This window comes from Corvus cornix, chromosome 2 (genome assembly GCF_000738735.6).
Source record: "Corvus cornix cornix isolate S_Up_H32 chromosome 2, ASM73873v5, whole genome shotgun sequence".
Lineage (NCBI taxonomy): Eukaryota > Metazoa > Chordata > Aves > Passeriformes > Corvidae > Corvus > Corvus cornix.
This window is the reverse complement of record NC_046333.1, coordinates 33,562,477-33,582,299: the sequence shown is the minus strand read 5'-3', so window position 1 is coordinate 33,582,299 and position 19,823 is coordinate 33,562,477. Positions and strand designations below refer to the sequence as shown.

At 35.6% G+C, this 19,823-nt stretch overlaps 1 protein-coding gene across 6 annotated transcripts in view; it reads left to right on the top strand.

The window, feature by feature from the left end:
* The window catches only part of LARS2 (leucyl-tRNA synthetase 2, mitochondrial), a 97,081-nt gene that overhangs the window by 29,752 nt on the left and 47,506 nt on the right, over nucleotides 1–19,823 (top strand). For 5 of the 6 annotated variants that reach the window (XM_039548902.1, XM_019285780.3, XM_019285778.3 and 2 more), the window contains 3 exons: nucleotides 586–646; nucleotides 8,301–8,390; nucleotides 12,469–12,612. In XM_039548902.1, the coding sequence (XP_039404836.1) occupies nucleotides 586–646; nucleotides 8,301–8,390; nucleotides 12,469–12,612 (295 nt within the window). Of the gene's footprint in view, nucleotides 1–585; nucleotides 647–1,846; nucleotides 1,906–8,300; nucleotides 8,391–12,468; nucleotides 12,613–19,823 lie in introns of those variants that run through there. The other variant, XM_010398779.3, reaches the window with a different exon arrangement.

Genomic DNA, 19,823 nt, shown 5'->3' with positions numbered 1-19,823 from the left:
TTGGTTTGATCAGCCTGTTGATCAGAGGGAAGAAAGAAAACTGGTGGGGTTTTTTCGGAGAGTTTTTGTATGGCACGTCTTCAGCTGAATGGGTAAGGTTATGAATTCAGGTTATCCTGAACACAATTACCAGAGCCACAGCAAAATAAAGCCAGGATAGCATTGCCAGAATAGAGCAGGATTAAGCTGATGTTGGAAGTGTCCCCCACTGCATTGAGATTTAAGAGGGCTCTTTGACTCAACTGCAGTAAAGATAATTAAAAATACTAAGAAGTGATGCTTGAGTAATGCTTCTTTCAAACTGCAGTGCCATATTTACTTTTAAGTTGCATTCAAGTCAAGAGAAGAAAATTTATTGCCTCATGTACTTAGCCATGGAAATTGGACCAGAATACATATGGGAATTTAAAAATTCTTATTTGAGTATTCTGACAATTCTGAGTTTTATTGCTAGTGAGATCATAGTGTTTAGAGGTTAACTAGTGCTTTTGATTTCTCAGAACTCTATGAGCATCAGATTTTAAATATGATCACATGATAGAAATATCTTAAGCTAATAATTTTTAATTTATTAATATTTTGCAGTAATATTCAACACATGAGGAAACAGTTTGATGCACTAGGTCTGTCTTTTACATGGGAAAGGGTAAGATTTTCTTTTTTTAAATGGATACTGCCTATTTTATTGTGTGAAGAAACATTGAAACCCATGGAATTTCAGCATTTTAATTATGACAATATAGGAGTCTTTGGTAGTGACCAGTTTAAGTTGTTAAACTGTAATACTGAGCTTTTTAATCAGATTTCCCTGATTTTTGGCATACTGATATCCTCTGATTATATCAATGTTTAGGAGAATCTTTAAAGTTATTTCAGTTTTGTATTTGGATTTTTCTCTCTTCTTTTTCATCTCTTTGAAGTATTAATTTTCTGTGTTAGAAATAAGACAACAAACAGATATTTATGAAACAGCAATGCCTTTGTGTTAAGGTATGTATTTTTTGAGGAGTACTCTTTTCAATGTGTATGTCAAGGGTTTAAAGACAGTAAATTGAAATGGTGACTCGGTTATGTTATTCCAAATTTCAAAGTATAAGCCTGCATTTTCATGGGTGTACATATCAGGATCATTTTGGAAACCAGAAATTTTATTTAAATTACTAATGCTTGAGAATCAGGTGTTCACCTTAAAGAACTTCCCAAACACGATCAGACATGAGCTAATGTCATTTTCCAGATAAAAAAGAAATTAGCATTTGAAGCGATTGTGAGGTTATTGCATTTACCAGTGAATCAGTCAGTCACTACCTTTATATTCTCAGCAATAGCTGTTGCTTATCACCTTAATGTGATTTTGAATAGAGCAATGGAGATGCTAATCCTGGATTTTTGTAGTGGTATTGTAGATCTGAAAAGGAAGAGCATTAGTTTTGTGACAGTCTGAGACATGCCATCTGTTTTCTTTAATCATGAAGGTGACGTTGTTTATTTGTATGTCTTGCATCTAAAAAACCATTTTGTCATGTCTCATATATGGAAGGATTTTTCAGTATAAGCCTTTTAAATCAGATTTAAGTTTTCTTGGTAGCCAAAAAGTTGCTCTGAAAAAGAAAGATTTGTTTTGGAAGGTTCACTGCGCACATTCTTGGCATGTGATGTTTAAAGCTGTTGGTATCTCAGAGGTTGTCTGTATGTGTAGTGCAGCAATACTTGAAAACATTGAAATCCTGTGTGTAGGCTGTGTTGTGGAACACACACGTGCACAAGCACACACGAGTTCAGTGATGCAGGTTGCATTTCAAGAAAATTGAGAAAATTCATCTCTTGTGTATGAACTTCTGTTTAGCCCTTCCATTCTGAAGAACAGATGGAAAACTGGCAGTACTAATAACCATGGGAGGAAGTGTAAGTACACAGGGAAAAATCATTTGTCATCTCTGTGCCTATTCTTTGAGAGTTACCTTCACTTTTCTAGTAAACTGTGTTTTGGTTAATGAACTTTCAGGAGTCTCTGAATACTTGTGGAAAGGGCTTTGATACTCTATAACTATCTCCATTTGAACTGTTGTGTAATTGCAATGCTTTAGAATCCTCTAGGGACACATAGTTGGGGCTGAAAAATATTCCTTGAAACACAACACATTTTAGAGTTTTCATTCCTTAGCTTATGAGTTAAGTTTTGTTTTACCTGGAAAGCCTGCCATACTAATTGGAGTAAGAGTGACCTGAATGGTAGCCATTAGAAACAGATATGTTTATTAATTGCAAAAAATTCATGATGCCTAAAATATTACGTGACCTGCAAATGCACAGATATTTGAGCTGGCCATGAAAGAACTACCTGTGGAAATGGAAGGGCTAAGCTGTAGCAGAGTGTTTTACAGGCTGATAAAGCCTGCTTCTCTGCAGGGCTCATTAGGCTGGGCAGAGCATCTTACTGCCTCAGCTGTACTGCTTCTGGGCTAACTCAAGTATCTTTGCACAGCAAAACACTGTGCTGTGCAAGTGCTTATCTTAAAAGTGAGCTATTTGAGGTAAGAAGGGGTTTTTTTATAGTATTCTATACTTATATGGCTTTAAATCAGTGGCTTACGAAATACTGTGACACTGCAAAAAACCCACTGGTATTAGTGACTCCTATGAACAGTCCAAGAAAAAACAGATTTTATATGGGTTGGTCTAATTAACCAAGACCATTATACAAAACAGGGGGCTGTTTGTAGTTTAATTTCATTGGTGTAACTTAAATCTGCCCCTTTATTGTGCTAGTGCGTAGTGCATAGCAAATAATGCTGGAGAGAACCCATTTCCCTAACTTAGATCCTTGTTTTAGTGTGTGGTGAATTGCCTTTTTAAAGTGTGAACCTTTTATGTTAACTGTCTCTGTCCTCTGTGGCCAGCTTAGAGTGTATGCTTCGATGATGGGAAGGAAACCTAACGTAAACTTTACCATTTTACATATGGTAAGGGAAAAGAGAAGTGGACAAAAGAAAAGAAAATACATTTTGAGTACCTAGTGCTTGTAGCTGTCCTAGAGAATCTGCCTGCTTATAAAGTCATGTCTAGTGGTCAAGAAATTTGTGTCCAGGAATATGAAGATTAGTTAAATCTCATTGCTTGATAAAATGATTATGAACAAATCCCAGTGCACCTGCAGTACCAGAAATTTCCTTTTATTTTTCTGTGGGTTTTTTTTTGTTGTTCTCTCTGCCTTACAAATCAAAATGTGCAGGTATTTTTGTGTCGTAGCTGTAAATGAACTTACTTATCTTGTAAGGTACCAAAAATAAGACATTATTAAAAGCTAATTAGGTTATTTCAGTCAGGTTACAAAGACACTTCAAAATTGCTCTCCTAAACAGAAAATCTAAGCAGATGAAAAATGAAATTAAATGCATAAAATACCTCTGTAAGTACTTTGCCTTAGAGTACTTTTAAATACTAATGATAATCTGGGTTTTTTTACCTGAAACATGGAGGTATTTTAAGTACCTCAAGTTAGAAGTATAATATTTGTAAATCACTTTGAAAATGGTTTGATTTTGAGGAGAGATTTTTTTAAAAATCAGTAAGTGATAGAACATTTCTATTCTGAACATTTCTGTTTCTCAGATGGAAGGTTGAAAAGCTGAAGTTTGAGCATGGAAGAAATGTCTCTAAGAGACATTAAAAACACATGGAAAATTTAAAAATCCCCAACATTATGATTTGGTTTTAAGATAATTATGATCTGAGCATTCCTGATGATCAGATTTTTCAAAAATACCACCCCAGACAACATAGCAAACTGCCTGTCACTTCTGTTAAACATGATTTTCAGGGGAATTAGGCAATATTATTTTCAATTATTCGTATCATCAGCAACAAAAGATGAGGAGCATATAACATTTTTCCTTTATTTTGTTCAGGAATGTCATCAGACTGAGTGCGTGTTCCCAGTCAGCCCTCAGTTCACCACTGTTGTTATCAATCTGTGACTTTCTCCTAGAATAGCTCATTCTGCAAAGGTTTTTTAGTCTTTTCAATTTCTGCATTCCAAGTGACATATTTTTTGCATGAGACTAATGTTCCCCGTCTGCTCTGTATATTAAAAAAATTAATCTTCGGTAGATTTTCTTTGTGCAGGTATTATTTCTATTTAGTTTTGAAGTTGTCATTTGTGTGTACTGCCTGAGCATGCGTAAAACCAACAGTAGATAGATTACTACCTATGAAATTTTCTTCTTATCCACATATCATTGAAAATCAGTGACCCTACTTGTAATTAAATTTAAAAAAAAAGAAACTTGATACAAGGCTACTTTTTTTTTTTCAGAAAATATATTCATGCTCTAAAATGTAGGCACTGTGTGACATTTGTATTTGTAGCTAATAAAGCATAAAACTAAGGGCCTTTGAAATACAAATATTCAAATTAATTTAGAAATGTAGGTTGGTCTAGCTCTAAACCTCTGAAAATCAAATAATTACACTTCTAGATGAGGTGGTACATGCCCTTGAAAACCAAAATAGGCAGATAATTGATTAAAGACTGTTTTATCTTCCCAAACAGATTTTGAAAAAAATCCATCCAGACCTTTTTTTCTTATCTCCCTTTAAAGAGGTGCAACATGCCTGTCTTCAGGAGAGCATAAGACTGTGCTAAAAATAAATTTATTAGTAATAAACTAGGAAATTACTTCTCTTCAGTCTAGTTATATGTTATTCATAAAGCCTGGGGATCTTAGAAAAAAATAAACCTTTTCATGCAGCCTATAAATATTACTTTTATTTTTTAAAAAATAGCCACAGAAGTAGCTTGAAGTTGTAACCTGCCCCTTAAAAATACAAGCAAAAACAAGTTATAAGGTCAGAGACTCATAATAGAAAATTGTAAGAAAGGAGCAGATTTAGAACAAATAATGAATTTCAAAACAAGGCATTTGAAAATTAGTTTTTCTTTTATTAAACACCAAAATCTTTCATCCAGATTCAGTTGTTGTTTTTTGTGGGTTTTTTATGCAGGATTCTTTACTATTGGTTACCCTTGTTTTTGGTAGTTGAAAGGGACTTTTTAAATCAGATTTTATAATAGTGAATGGCTTTTTGACCTTTACATGGACCCTTTGCTTCCCAAGTTGCAAATCTAGATTGTAATACTACCATTTAGTCTGTAACTGAGAATTTATTTGCAAAAATAAACAAGTTACCAACCCCTCTGGTATGGTACTTGTTAGGAACAAATGACTGTGCTCCAATAAATGGATTAAGCAAGGTAGTTTTTGGTAAGGATAGGGGTCTTTCCTATGCCTTGCTAGTATCTGCTCTTTTAAAAGCAAACCACCTGCATAGGTGATTTATTTTAATTGTTGTAATTAATTCTTTTAACGAATGAGTGTCATTCCTGTAGGAATAAGGAACAATAACAGTAACCAATGATAAAGATGCATTTTGGCAGGAATATCTGTTTAAAGCTGACAAAAGTAAAAGGGAAAATGGATGGGGGAAGAGGGAGATGCTTTCCCTCCCGTTTCATATTACCTTCTGAAATGCTGACGTGATGGGTGATCACTAAATCTGTCACAGAGCACTGAAGAGCACATGCAGTGGACAGCTGAGCAGCATCTTACATATTTGGAGAAGAGTTCTTATTTTTAGTAGGTATTTTATTTTTGTAGGAAATATGGTAATATCCTTTTATATATATTCACTGTGCTGCTTTATGATATGGGGTTCTATATGTATGCTGTTACACCAGTGCTCAGATCGCAAATGAGAAGCAGAAATGTACAGTTTTTGGCAGGGTGGAATGGCTCCAGAGTGCTATTTTTCAAACCCTTTTATAAACTCTTTTGTGTATTTCTGGGTTAAGTTAGTTCTGTTAATGTTCTGTGGATCTTTGTCTTGCTTATAAAGTATAAATAGAGATGTTAACATTCACCTTAATTTAAGCATGATGGCAGCCTAATGGGAACTTTTTACCAGACATCGTTCATTTATTCAAGGTCAGTAACTGGAATACACAGAAAATTATTTGTAACAGTAAATTTTATTGTGCTAAATTAAAGGGAAAAAAAACCCCACCGAAACACATTTCAAGATTGTCAAGAGTTTGCTGGCTTGTCTTCAGCAGCTCATTTCACTTGGTCGTGATGCAATTTCTCTTTCTTCATTAACTTGAAATGTTACTCCAAACCTTCATGGTTATAAAGTTAAATTCTGAGCTTGTGTGATCTTTTTGTGTCAGTGACCGCACAGCAGATTGGTTTTTTCAGTGATACAGTCTGCTGCATTTCTTTCCAAAAAGTGTCAATTTACTCCTTGTGAGAGAGTGTGTACGTGGAATTCTGTTCCCAAGAGTTAGCTTGTATCTTGTAGCTCAAGCTTGAGTGGCTTGTAACATGCTAGTTTAGATTGGGAAATGTAATCTTTTTGTTTCAGTTGATGCACATCTGCCCCTCAGGGCCAAAAGGACCAATCTCCATTCACTTCACTATTTTTATTTGACAACTCACTTTTGTTGTCCTACCTGTTTGCCTATTGCTCACGTAATCTTATATTGTACTGAAAGGGATTGTGTCTCTTCTTTCGTGTGTCGCATACTCCAGTAATGAAACTCTGTTGCCTGTAGTGGCATCACACTGGCTCAAGAACTGTTGTCACCCTATGAAGGGGGGGGCAGAACTACTGAATGTGCTTAGTTGCAAGAGATGGAAATCAGATTTTTATCAAGTGGAGTTTTTTTCAGTGCAGAGCAAAGGGTTTTAATCAAGCAACTGTTTTTCATTACTAGGTCTTCACATGCTGAGCTGAAAACTTGCCATTAAATGTCTCTTTCTGATCTTGAAAGCCTCTTATACACACTTTTGAGGCACATCTATTCAAAGGTCACATTAATTGTTAAAAGCAATGTTTCAGCACTGGAATATAAAGTTCAAAGCAACTAGAATATAAAGTTGTAGAAAAAGAATAAAAATTTTCTGCTAGAGCATTTCAGATGTCACTTGAGTAGCAGATGATATTGCAGGAGTTGTGTGTAGTGGGAAGCTAGGATGATAGGAAAGCCCACGTGAAAGACATTTCGCATTTGGAGCTATTTCTGATGCTTCATAACTACTCCAAATGGAATAAATTTTATCAGTGGCTTACTGATAAAGTTTTTATCAGTAACTTTAAAATCAATAGATGTTCATATTAATTTGAAGTTCAGTGTAGAAGCCATCTTCCGCTTCAAGCAGGTATGTGGGTTTCCATTGCGCCTGTGAAACCTGTGTTTGTGTTGAGAAAACATGGAGTCTGTAATGATGGAATCCATTAGTTGTCTTTGCATATTAAGATGCTTATTTTAAATGCAGTTAGGTTTTTTTAAGAACAAACATTTACAATATGGAACTTTGTAAGCAGTTGGTAAGTAGCTTATTTTTTAATTATCAGAGTTCACTAAAAATTTAGCAAATGTTTTCAAGTTTTAAAGAAGCTATCCATGATATTGTTGCTTGCTGTTCTCTTAACTCTCATTCCTGCTTCTTATGTTGTCTTTTATTTTAATCTGTCTTTATTTCCTTCATAACAGTCCTCCTTATTTGTGACTTTTATGACTCATTTTTTCCATACTTTAACCTAGAGCATCCTTCTAACTTGAGCTCCCTTGCCTTTTGGAACAGTTGCTTATTTGACCTTTGAATGTGAGGTATCTTTCCTGAGTCTTTCATCTTGAAGTTCAGAATATTATGCTGTGTTCCCTCCTGTCTGCCCCACACGCTCTGTCTGCCAAGCCTTGGTGCTGTTCTGCTGTCCTCCTGCACCCACATCTTCAGCTGCAGGCTCCTCGCTCTGCCTGCCTCACATCAGCCAGCTCCCTGCTGCCTCTGAGCATCGACAGCCTCTGCTCCTGCTTCTCATTGCTGAGGAACAGGGGAAAAGGCAGCCTGGCTAGGATGGCTTCTTCGAGAGAAGTCTACTTTTTTTTCTAGTTTTGCTGTTTCCCTGATCAGGCAGCTGTGATCACTTCCATTCATCTTCTGTTCTCATATCTATAAGCTTTAATCTTACAGAGTTTTATATTCCATGTTAACAGGGAAACTTTTCCTTGTGCATTAAACCCTCACAAAGCTCATGTTCTCTGGTTTTGTGTACAGGTGAATATCACTCATTGTGAGCATTATAAAAATATGAATGGGTTTGAATAAATTATGCATGAGTACATGCGTAAATGTTTACTCTGTAGAATATATTATACACTCCTGGGTTAATTGTTTAAGTTAAAACAACACAGGAAAATACTCAGAGTGAGGAATCTTTATTTTATTTCATTTCTACAGGAGGTAACCACTTGCTTACCAGAGTACTACAAATGGACACAATATCTCTTTCTTAAGCTTTTTGAAGCTGGGATAGTGTATCAAAAAGAGGTAGGTGCAAAGTTTGACCTTCAATGTTTTGCAGATACACTAATTTAGGTCACTCATGTCAGTGGCACTTTTCTGGATTGTCCATTCACAGTCATAAAGTGATTGTGCTCTGTTAGTTTTAAATCACTCTAAAATAGAATTAATTATATATATAACAGAATTTTCTATGTAACAGTTTATAACTAACTAACTAACTAACGTGAATGGCCATTGTAGCAAGTCAAGTCAGAAGTGTTTATTGTCAGAGATTTGCATTGAAATGCAGGATCAGAATATAGCTTTTAGTTGTTTATTTCCTGGCTTTAATATAGAATTTTCTAGATTTTATCTTCCCTTGTGGAAATATATGACATTGTGGTCATTAGGAGTCTCTTCAGCAGTGAGATTATTTACCTGTATAACATTATTGTGATACTGTCTCAGAACTGATGGTGTTGGATAGGATAATTGGAGATTAGGTGCATAACCATCCTATTACTGAACCCTGTTTGTGGTCTCCAAAATATTAAAGAAGTATGAGATGTCATAAGACTATCACAGCTGTTCATCAGTTACTGCTACATTAAGAAATTATAATATTTTGTAAATAACATGTATCAGGCTATCTGAAAAGTGAAGGTTTCAGTGTTTCTTAAACATAAGATGAAACAAAGATGTTGAATGAGCAGTCTGGAGAACTCTATATCCAAGGCAACACAGTTCCAAAATACCTGAACAGCTGCACTTTAACAAGCAGCAATTTAGTGAATGTTTCTAACTTAAAATGGAAACTAAGATTTCTTAAATATGCTTTGATATTTCATTTATATTCTGTAGAAACCAGGAAACCCCATAGGATATAATTAAGAACATTCTCCAATTATTCTATGAACCTGGAGAAAGAGATTGATGGTGAAAGGTAGCATTTAGGATGGCAGGGTGTTACTGAGCTATTTTTCCTGTTTGCATTTGTATTCAGAGATCTTTAATGACAACCAGCAAAACTCCTCAATATTTAATATATTCTAGTATGCTGGATTAGGGTTTTTTTCTTTTTTTTCTTCTATAATTATTTTTATATTGTAATAAAAACATTTAAACCCCTAGCTTTGTTATAACAAACATATTTTTATTTGTAAATTTCTTTGCTTGACAAGTGAACCCAGGTGAATCTGAAAAGTACAAGGCTTGCTGCTTCATTCAAAGGGGGAATGATATACAAAATAAATTTCACATTCAGGCTCCAAGTACTGTGGGATCCTGGAGGTGTGTTTGGATACCAGTGATTGAATCTACTTCCAACTTCCATCTGCTTTCAAGTCAAGGATCAGTTTGAGGATTTAAATCAGCATCTGTCAACCTGTAGGGGATGTAATCTCTGGTGGATATGAACCAGTTGCTTTTTGGCAGGAAACAGATGGCAGAAAGAGCCCATAACCCTGGGTCTCTTTGAACGGTCATATATACTTAAAGCATATATTTGTCTCATGTTGTCAGTGTATCCGCAATGTGTATTAAGCAGTACTTTTGCACAGCTTGAAGTCTCCTGTATTACAATTTCATCTTGGGTACAATTCATAGCCTTACTGTGACAATAAGAATTAAGGCAAGTAGAGCGTTGGCCTAGTTAAAGCTCTGTTCTAGGAGTATGCATGTCTGTCCAGAAATTACCCTGGCAGGGAGACACAGGCTCAGTATGTTCAGGAGCTGCAATTATGGAGGATTGACAATGTCTGTCTGAGTGCTGCAGCATCCAGAGGGCACCTTTATTCACCATAGCAAAATCCTCTCTCTTTTTCCTGCAGTACTCATCTAGTCAATATACTGTAGAGGTTATTGCCCTGGCCAGGTGTGAGTATCTCACTGAGGTTAATACCTGCCCTGACTCTGTAACTTCCATCAGATACCGGTAATCTGTAGGGGACCCAGAGACAGCAAGCCTGGAGATAGACACTTACACTTTAGAGACCTAAAGTTAGACAAGATGAATCCTATCTTAAAAGCATATGGTCTACATTGATATAGTGAGGAGAGCGAGATAATTGGTGTGCTCTCAACGCTTTTGCACTATGCTTTCTTTGTGTAGATGACTTTTAGCAGCTTCCTGGGGTCATAGCTTCAGAGGCTGTCATTGTCAAGAAGTTGCCTTTGTGAGGTACAAGTAGGAACTAAAGGTTTCATTTATTAGCCAGGTTCTAGATATTGGTCAAAAGCTTGTGAGAGATGGAAGGAACAAAATGTAACAAAAAATTCATAGACGAGACCTTTCAGCTGACGATTTTTTAAATTCACATTCGCTTTATGCTTTGCAGGATTTATTTAGATATATCTTTATGAGTTGTAACAGGAAGATTTGTTATGCTAAATAATTATGTAAATCATTTCAGTTACCTTCTAAAATTTTCACCATAAATTTGATACAATATGATCAAAATAGAAACAGTATTTTTTCTCAACTTTGAGTCACAGCCAGTTTAATACAAGCTTATGCTAATACTGCTTTATGCAACTGGAATTTTATTACTTCTCAGTATTGCCTGATTTATCTCTCTTTAGGTGTTATTTTAACTTTGTGTGGAGTTTTTTCAGAACTTTGTAAATTAAAAGATCATTATTTTAGAGCCTCGTTCGTAATGTATTACATTATTAGTGAAGAAGCTGTGTTTTCTGAACGTCTGGAAAATAGGTTTGTAATAGTGGAATATATTGATTTCTTTTAATTTCCCAATGAATTTTCATGAGGCTTTTATAAAATCTGGTGTGATGTTATTGCTTAATAACCTGATAAAAGGTAGCCAAAAAGTTAAAAATTTAAATCCCAGTCCGAATTCACAGAAGCTTCATTTGAGTTTAAATTTATCAGTGAATAACTTTCATTCATTTAATGATAATAAATTTTTTATAAATCAATGTAGCCAGACTTTGTGCTCACACAGTTGTGAGCAGTATTTCTAAGCAAGAAACCCCTGCATCTTTCTTTGGCTCTCCTCAGTATAAAATTTGTAAAGTGGTTGTGGTATTTACTATTTCTAAGAATATGTAGCATATTTAAAATGAAGCAGTATTAGCTGTTTGGAAACTGGTCAGAAGGTGATCAGTGATAGATGAAGTGAGCAATATAACTACAGTTAGTAATTTTTGACTGAGACACAAAGTTCTCCCCACACCCAAAGAAGTAATTTGAAATTTAAAAAAAATGTTTGATGTATTAGATCTCTATGGAACTGTAGCTACTGTTTTTCAGTCAGACTGATTTAGCTCAAATACTAAATAACACTCAAAATAATAAATTACTCTATTGCTTTGATTGCTTTTTTTTTTTTCTTTCTGGTAATTTTTTCAAGTTAATGTATAGCATTTAATGCCACTTTTGGATGGGATTCTTTTGTGATCTTAGATGCTTTTTGATTTGTTCAACACTAGGGAAGGGTGAGTTTGATTTTTGCTCCTTTCCCAGTATGTTATGTTTGTTATTTCAGTTGACTCAAAAGCTCAAAAAGCAAGGTTTGTAGAGTTGAACACCAATATTAATTTCACTTTACATTTTCCTTAATGCATTTGTATTGATAAGGAAAGATGATTCCAAAAGTAATTCACACAGTTGACAGAAGTTACATACAGATAATATCAACTGTTTCACTTGAAATATAGTTAACCACTGTAATACTTCTTTGTGATTCTGTCCTCTTAAGTTGGACATTCTTGTTTACTCATCCCCCTCAGTCTGACTCAACACTTTTCAGTTAGTAATGAAGAACTTTTAAGCATCAGACTATGTTGTTTGCAGTATAGTCAGTTGGAACTTACTTTATATATAACAGTCAAGCAGTCACGTGTCAGCCTATCTGCTAGCATGATCAGTCTAGGCAAACCTTGGCAACTGTACTTTTGGGTCTTTTGAGTTCTGAGAAGATGAACATTCAAAACTTTTCCAGCTGAGTCCATGTTGCTGAATCAAATGGAGGTTTTAAAAATATAGGAAACTCGGGTAAACTTTCAAGGTATGTTTCTGGATAATTCATTTGGCATCTGTAAAGTAAGTTTCTGGTTCTTAACTAGCCGCTGAAAGTATTTTTTCTTCCTGCAATTTTTTTTTTAGGCCTTGGTTAACTGGGATCCAGTGGATCAGACTGTGCTAGCTAATGAGCAGGTGGATGACAATGGTTGCTCGTGGCGTTCAGGAGCAAAAGTGGAGCAGAAATACCTCAAACAGTGGTTTATCAAGACAACTGCTTATGCAAAGGTATGAGACTACATCTTTTGGAAGTTATGGTAGCACTTCAAAGATGTGACTTTTTGTCCAGAAATATTAATCAAGCTGAATGTGGTCCTTTATAGATACATGTTTCAATAATATGTAGTTGCATAACAATATGTGTGATCTATCCCTGTGTATGTGTATATATATAAATTATTGTCCCTGAAGTCTTTCTGTTTCTTTAAGAATTCTTTAAGAATTGTAAGTAATTGGTGTGGGATTAAGCTTTGAAGAAATCAAAAGGCACAAATTAGAGGTGAATGAATCAATTCTGCATTCACACATTAGCGTCCCGTATTTACCATCAAACGCTTTTCTGCATATTTGAGTGTAGGGCTGTGCAAAACTTGTTTGCCGAATCAACCTATTGGACTTGTGGGCATTTTATTAGCGATGGAGTACAGCCTGACACCTAGCATTCATTTCCACCTGTGTCTGAACCATAGTTCTTTTAACTGTTTTTTATTGAAGATTCATCTGGACCTTCTACTTCATACTCTATTTGATTATCTGCAATTTAAATTTTTTTTCAAGTTATTCAGACATCCTTTTTTCTTATGAGCTCAAATTTTGATTGTGCTGGGACAATGTGGCTTCCACACCCAGGAATTATTCAACAAAACTTTTGGCTTTATGCTCTCTGAGATGAAAATATCAGCTTCCTATCATGTCTGGGTGAAGTTTTTATTCCCTCTGTGTATTGAGACCCCAAGTACAGATTGAGAAAGTTATTCCCAAGAAAATATTAAAAATTCGTCTTTGATCCTTTTCCCAAGTCTCAGATTCAAGAAACCAAATTTCCACCATCATCCAAGGAGAAGAAATCTGTGTCTCTGTCTAGGTCTATTCATAATAAGGAGAAAAACTTTAGATATCCTGCCTGATGCTTTGATTCTTCATACGCAAAGAGGTACTTGACATACATGTTTTTTGATTGTACTGCCTGTTCTGGCAGTAAGGAGGGAACATTTGCAATAGCTGGAGGAAAAATGGAGCATGTCTGCACAATCACAAAATAAACACAATGTTCTGAGCTTTTTATTTTCAGTTCCTTTTCATCAGATTTCATTATGACCTTTGTGATATTTTAGGGTCTGTCCTAACTCACTGTTTCCCTCAGTTTGAGGCTGGAGATTCATTGGAGTTTCTACCTTTACTGATATGTCTTTTGTCTATTGTCTCTGTACAGGTTGTAGGAAGCAATGGCTGGTATTTCTGGTCTGTACACATGCTGGTACCCAATTACTTATGTCCCTTTAAGAGGGGTGAATCAGCCATAATTTTTTATTCATCAAGACCAAAAGACAAGATTGAGGAGCTTTTCAGTAATCTTGAGAACACCCTTGGTTTATGGAATTATTACCTCTTGCTCAATATCCACCCTCCACTAGGAAGGATTTATCTTTTGTATTTAGTCTCTTACCTAAGAAATGCTGTTACAGGAAAAGCACAATCTCCTGGGCAGATTACATCTCCATCATGTCATTCCCCAGTAAGCAGACTAATCTTATGATAAGAAGGAGCTTTTACCTCTAAAACACCCTGTCATCTTCCCCGCAAAGATTTCACCTCAGGAGACTGCCATGTTCCCTACCTACGTGAAGGGCAAACATGCAAGTGACCTTTTGTTCTTGAACATCTTAGTGACATGAATAAGAGCTGCTTCTGCTTTTCATTTCAGGAAGAACATTTGTATCAATTCCTATTCTTTTCTGTTCGTGATTGATATTCTGTAGGGTCTGTGCTAGCTGATACAACCAGATCGATGAATGATGCCATACTGCTTCCAGCTCAAGTGCTTTGGCAAGCATTACCTTCATGTTCTCCCACTTCTTGTACAGTGACAGATGCTACCAAGAATCAGCAGGTGGTTTGGATTTTCCTTTTTACTCACCCTCCACTCACTCCTATTTTTGTTGCTGTGGTTCTTTTTAAACAGTCTCACTCTGCTTCTTTTGGCAAGGCTTTTAAACATTTGGTTGTAGACAGGGAAAAATAACTTCCCCCCAACCCCAAACTTTCAAATAGGAATAGCAGGTTACCAGACTCTGCTATATGAAGTCCAATATCTGATAGTAGATGGATTTCATGCTTGGAAGATTAAGACAAATAAAGTCTCTTCTTTGGTAATTTTTTTTCTTTCAAGTTGCAAGGGATTAGATAACATAGCATGTTGCGTTTTACTTTCTGAAGAAGACTCTTTTGGCCATATGACTCTGAATGGCCCATGAACTGCAAGCCACAACTGAAGACAGTCCACTGGAGGGAGACTGTATCTGAGCTAATAGTGGCAAAGTATTTCAGTCTCTTAAAAACTTTGTGTGCACACTGACATAATCAGGAAGCTTCACACTAGCATTTGACAGGAGCCAAATTACAGATCTGAAATGCTACAACTTCGGCTTCTCTTTCTGAATAATTTGACTAATTATCCTCAAAACATCCTTGCACAGTTCTTCATTCCTTATGGTAGTCATGCCAGTACTTCTCCAGGAGTGGTAAGAGCCATGAATCCTTCCTCCTAAGTCTGTTTCTTTTGTCCCCTTTCTTTGGATTCAGGCTGTTTACAGTTGATCTGAATCCATATTGTCCTGCATTGTTGAACACCGCAGTTACAGCAACCACTCTTCCCAGCCTATTCCTCAAACCTTCTTCCCCACCTCTTTTCAAAAGCTCTTGCCAGGAGACTGGGCTTTATCGAGAGGGAGACCTGCATTTACCTTTATCATTTACAGAGCCTTTCCTCTTGGAGTGAAGGGTCCAGATCCCATGGAGCTAGTCCTAATAGGTGTGGAGGATAGAGACATTTCTTTAACTCTAAGAAGCTAAAGATCTTTAATTGCTAATACAATTTCATGATGATAACATTAGTGGTGATGATACTTCACTTCAGCAGGGGAGATTATTTCCTGATTTTGAAGACACTTATTTCCATAAAGAGATTTTCCAGGCTTACATAACAGACCAGAACCACTACCACTACAACGTTGTTTTCCTGAAATTCTTTGCAGTTCAGATATTTGTGCCTCTAATGATAAATTAGTACAGCAGTTCAGTTCTTTATGGATTTCACTTCCCTTTTTTGTCAGTTGTTTGATAATTCATATGCCTGACTCCTGTAAAAGGGATATCTGAGGGGACATTATAAAAATCTGTAATGGGCCTGGGGATTTCAAATCCGTGGTCAACTTGTTTTGCATTAGAACACTAATAGAAATAGAAACCTGCCCTTCCAGAACTTTTCTGGTCCTGAGTCCTTTATTCCCCATTTCTGAGTCAGTTGCCTGTTGAACATCTTTTCTCCAATTCCGATTTTTAAAAGGTGTCCAGAAGGTTAAGACAAAATGGTGTCAGGTTAGCATGGTCAAAGTCACTCGGATCCAAAGATCTACATTTTCTGTCAGTGTAGAGCAGTGTTTAGGTCTTTGAGCTGTACTGCCAGAATTTGTATCAGAACACACATGGCCCCTTATTTCCTCACAGCTTGGACAAGTTCACAGGCACAGAGCAGATTTAATCCTTCCTTGTGTGAGGTGTTTTTCCTAGGTATGGAAAAAGGTAGAGAGCTAAGTGGATCAGGTTTTCAGTGAGCTGTATGACTAGATTTCTTCTATCCACTGAAGTTCCACTCCTTCTTAGTTTGAAATTAAAAAATTGGAAGTCACTAAGAGACTATCTGAGAGTAACTTAATCCTTGCACCTTTTGGGGAAGACTTGTATTTTTTTTCCAACTTTGGCTACTTTCAGACTTAGAGAGTTAGAATTCTATGGGTGTCTCACTCATCTTTTTTACATTCAGGCCTTTATCTGGTTTTGGTGTATTGTGGGGAAAGCCACTTGATTCTGGTCACCTTTATCTTGTGCCTTCAATGGTGACTAATATTTCTTCTGAAAAGTTTACAGAAATTCAAGACCAAATGTCAGAAAGTTTTACCTTCCTTGCCCTTTTTCTGAAAGACGACTCTCTGCAAATCTGTTTCCTATTCCTTCCCAGAGTTATACTTGAGTGTTCTATAAGTTGATTTAGTGGGAAAGTATTTTGAAAAAAAACCACTTTATTTCTGTTAACTCACTCCATTCCTGTGTGGCTTAGAGGAAAATATAAGTATTTCCATAACCTTGTTTCATAGAAAAAGTTCCATTTAAAATACATTTAATTAATCTTCTATCCCTTAATTCTTCATGCAAATTACCAGCTAGCAATAATGGCTGAATATGTATGGATACAACCTATTTTCTACTTGTAGCATCCACAAATTATTTTGTGGTAACTTTTCAGCCTATTTATAGTGTATATTGGTGACCTGTTCTAGTCATTGGTGTTCCTCGCTTTTGCCCATTTATCATTTTATGTTTTCCCTTGTATCTCATGACCTTAATGAAAATAAAAACTAATCAGAGTAATCTTCATCTGCAGTGCTTACATTGCTGGTCAAAAAGCAACCAGGAGTTACATGATCAGTAGTGGTCTGTGAGGTCGTGTGTTACAGGAGTCAGTATTTCATTCCTACATACACTGTTTTTCAGATTTCTGTTGTGTCCAGAGGAATCATCTCCTGTAGATTTGCTTTGATTTCTTTGTTGTTACTACATCAGCTCATATTCCTTTCTTGCAATAAAAATTGCAAACAGAGCAGTGTTGGCTCACATGGAATTTACCATCGGCAGTGAGTATTGTTCAAAGGGCAAAAATATTAACTGTGCTTTTAATGCTTAGCAGAAAGCATTCTGCTTCTGTAAAGTAATAAAGTAATTGTGACCCATTTTTTAAACAGTCAAGTACATATGAAATGGTCTAGCAGCTTTTATGGATTTTTAGAGAACATTTTAATTGTCATTTTTCTTTTGACGTATTTTTTTGGTAAAACTATAATGCCTTAACTGATGGCATTATTATTCAAATTGTTGTCTGTGCATTTAAGATGTTTAAGCTAAAACATTTAGTTGCTATGGTTACCCTGCTGAATTGGTAGACAGATTCATTGGGAAAATCTATCTGTAAATGTTAGTATTTTCTCTGTGTACCTGTAAATTGCTTTTATGAAGGTTTTTATGCATGGTCAACTGAGTCCTCAAATCAGAATTGGCAAGGTTAGTCTTTTTATAGTCCCTGTTCTTCCTAAATTAATTCTATACAATTCTTTTTCACATTTTACTGTACAAAAAATCATTCAAATAGCTGGAAAATAAATAGAATAAAATAAAATAGAAGCAACTTCAAAACTTCCAGTTTTGCCTTAAATCATCTCCCTTTTTTGCACAGCAATAGGATGGTCTGTTTAATTCGAATCCTGGGGAACCTAACCAACAAAATTCTACCGTTTTAATTTACTGTTACCATACAGATAAGTAGTACCCTTTCTTAGTTAATTTTTCTTGTACAGACATTTGGAGATGAGATAATCCCTTTTCATTTTCTGTGGGTTGCAGGAACACAGATGTTGGGCATGGTGCTGACTCTGTGGAGGGAAAACAGCAAATGAACTACAGTTCTTCAGCTTTTCTCTGGCTTTGCACTGCATCTGACAGCCCTTTTGTCTCATCTGAATAGATTTGGAATTATTTAATGTAATTGTGTTTTGCTTGATTTTTTTTATTTTGTATTTTATTTCTGAGATATTAAACAGAATGGTAATGAAATGTAATGAAACTGAAGTACTGCATTTCAGGATGTTAAGTCTTGGCAGCACTTTGGATTTCCTAGCAGGAGGTAATGCCTCATCACTGAGGAGAACTGAAATGCTGGCTCTTTTTCATTCTTTATGTGTGATTTTTTTTGATTCCCACACTTGGAGTCTAGCTCACAGTTGTCTTCTCCCAACTGAACAGGCCTGATAAACCTCGCTTTGAAACTCTTGAGTCAGGCTGAGAGCTGTCTCCTGGACAGGGACCAAGAGCAGTGCTCCCTCAGCTTGCTTAGCTCTTCATTAATAAAAAATGGCACCTGTTTTGTCAGCTTGGCAAGACAGAAAATTGTTTGTGGATATCCAGATCAGGCTGGTCTTTTCACCTTTGTTTAAACACAGTATCTCATTTGATGGTACAGCAATATAAATTTAAGTTCCTGTTGGTATAAGGTTAATCAAAACAGTGATTACTCTGTACTATTAAAAATTATAACAAATGTTTTGGAGAGCTTTTACGTTTATGGAATCAATTACTCATCACAAAGATATACTTCATTATATTGGAAAGGGAATATCTTCTCTTTGCTAATTTAAGCAGGGAACAGCTCTTAAGAGCAAATCTGGAGAACAATTCTGGATTTACTTTTTGCTTTTAAGGAATCATTTATTTGCCTCAGTTCTGTGTAATCACATCAGAGGTGTTTGTTGACCATAAATTGTAGGATAAGGAAATGGGAAAACTGCTGACAGTTCAGACATTTATGAGAAAGAATTTTAAGTATACATGGTATCTGTGTAATTGCTCCTCTTTAATGTATGTTTTCAGTATTCTTCACATATGGGAAATAAAAGTCAAGAGTGACCTAAAAAAGTACAGACAGAAACTACTGAAGGAGAAAAAAATAGTAAAACAAGAAGATATTAAATACCAGCAGAAGCCGTACCACATAGTCATAGTTGGAACTGTGCAATAGAGTGCAAAATAAAACAGTGAGCAGCCTAGCTTTAATTTCTTGTACTTTAATATATGTAAGTATAATAAGTTGTATTAAATAATTTCATGTAATCTTTAGTTTACGGTTGGTTGCTCTTTTGGGAGTTTGATCAAATAAAGTGAAGGATTTCATTTTAATCCAAACAGAGCTTGGATATTTATTTGACTCTTGCTCAGAAGCAAAGCTTTTAAATTTTATTGTAATTTAGTAGAATGCAATTTTATTTTACTAATTAATTGAATTCTTCTGAAATGCAACCTTTTTCTGGCTTTTTTATTTTAGTCTTGTTGTTATCTCGCAGATGTGTCAAACATCATTAAAGTGTCTTCATTAAAAAAAGAGTACATTTGACTTTATAGCTTATGTTTAGATTTTTCACTTTATTTCATTTACTATCATAGAGGAGTTAAATTACTCTCACTAAGTATGAAATTAGTAGCAGGTATTGATTTACTAAAAATTTTAGTTGATGAAGTAAGAGACTGAATTTTCTAGGGACTCAGCAGAATCCTTCTTTGAACTACAAGCAGAGGGACTTCTGGAGTTGAGATGCTCTTGGGAAATTGTAAAGCAC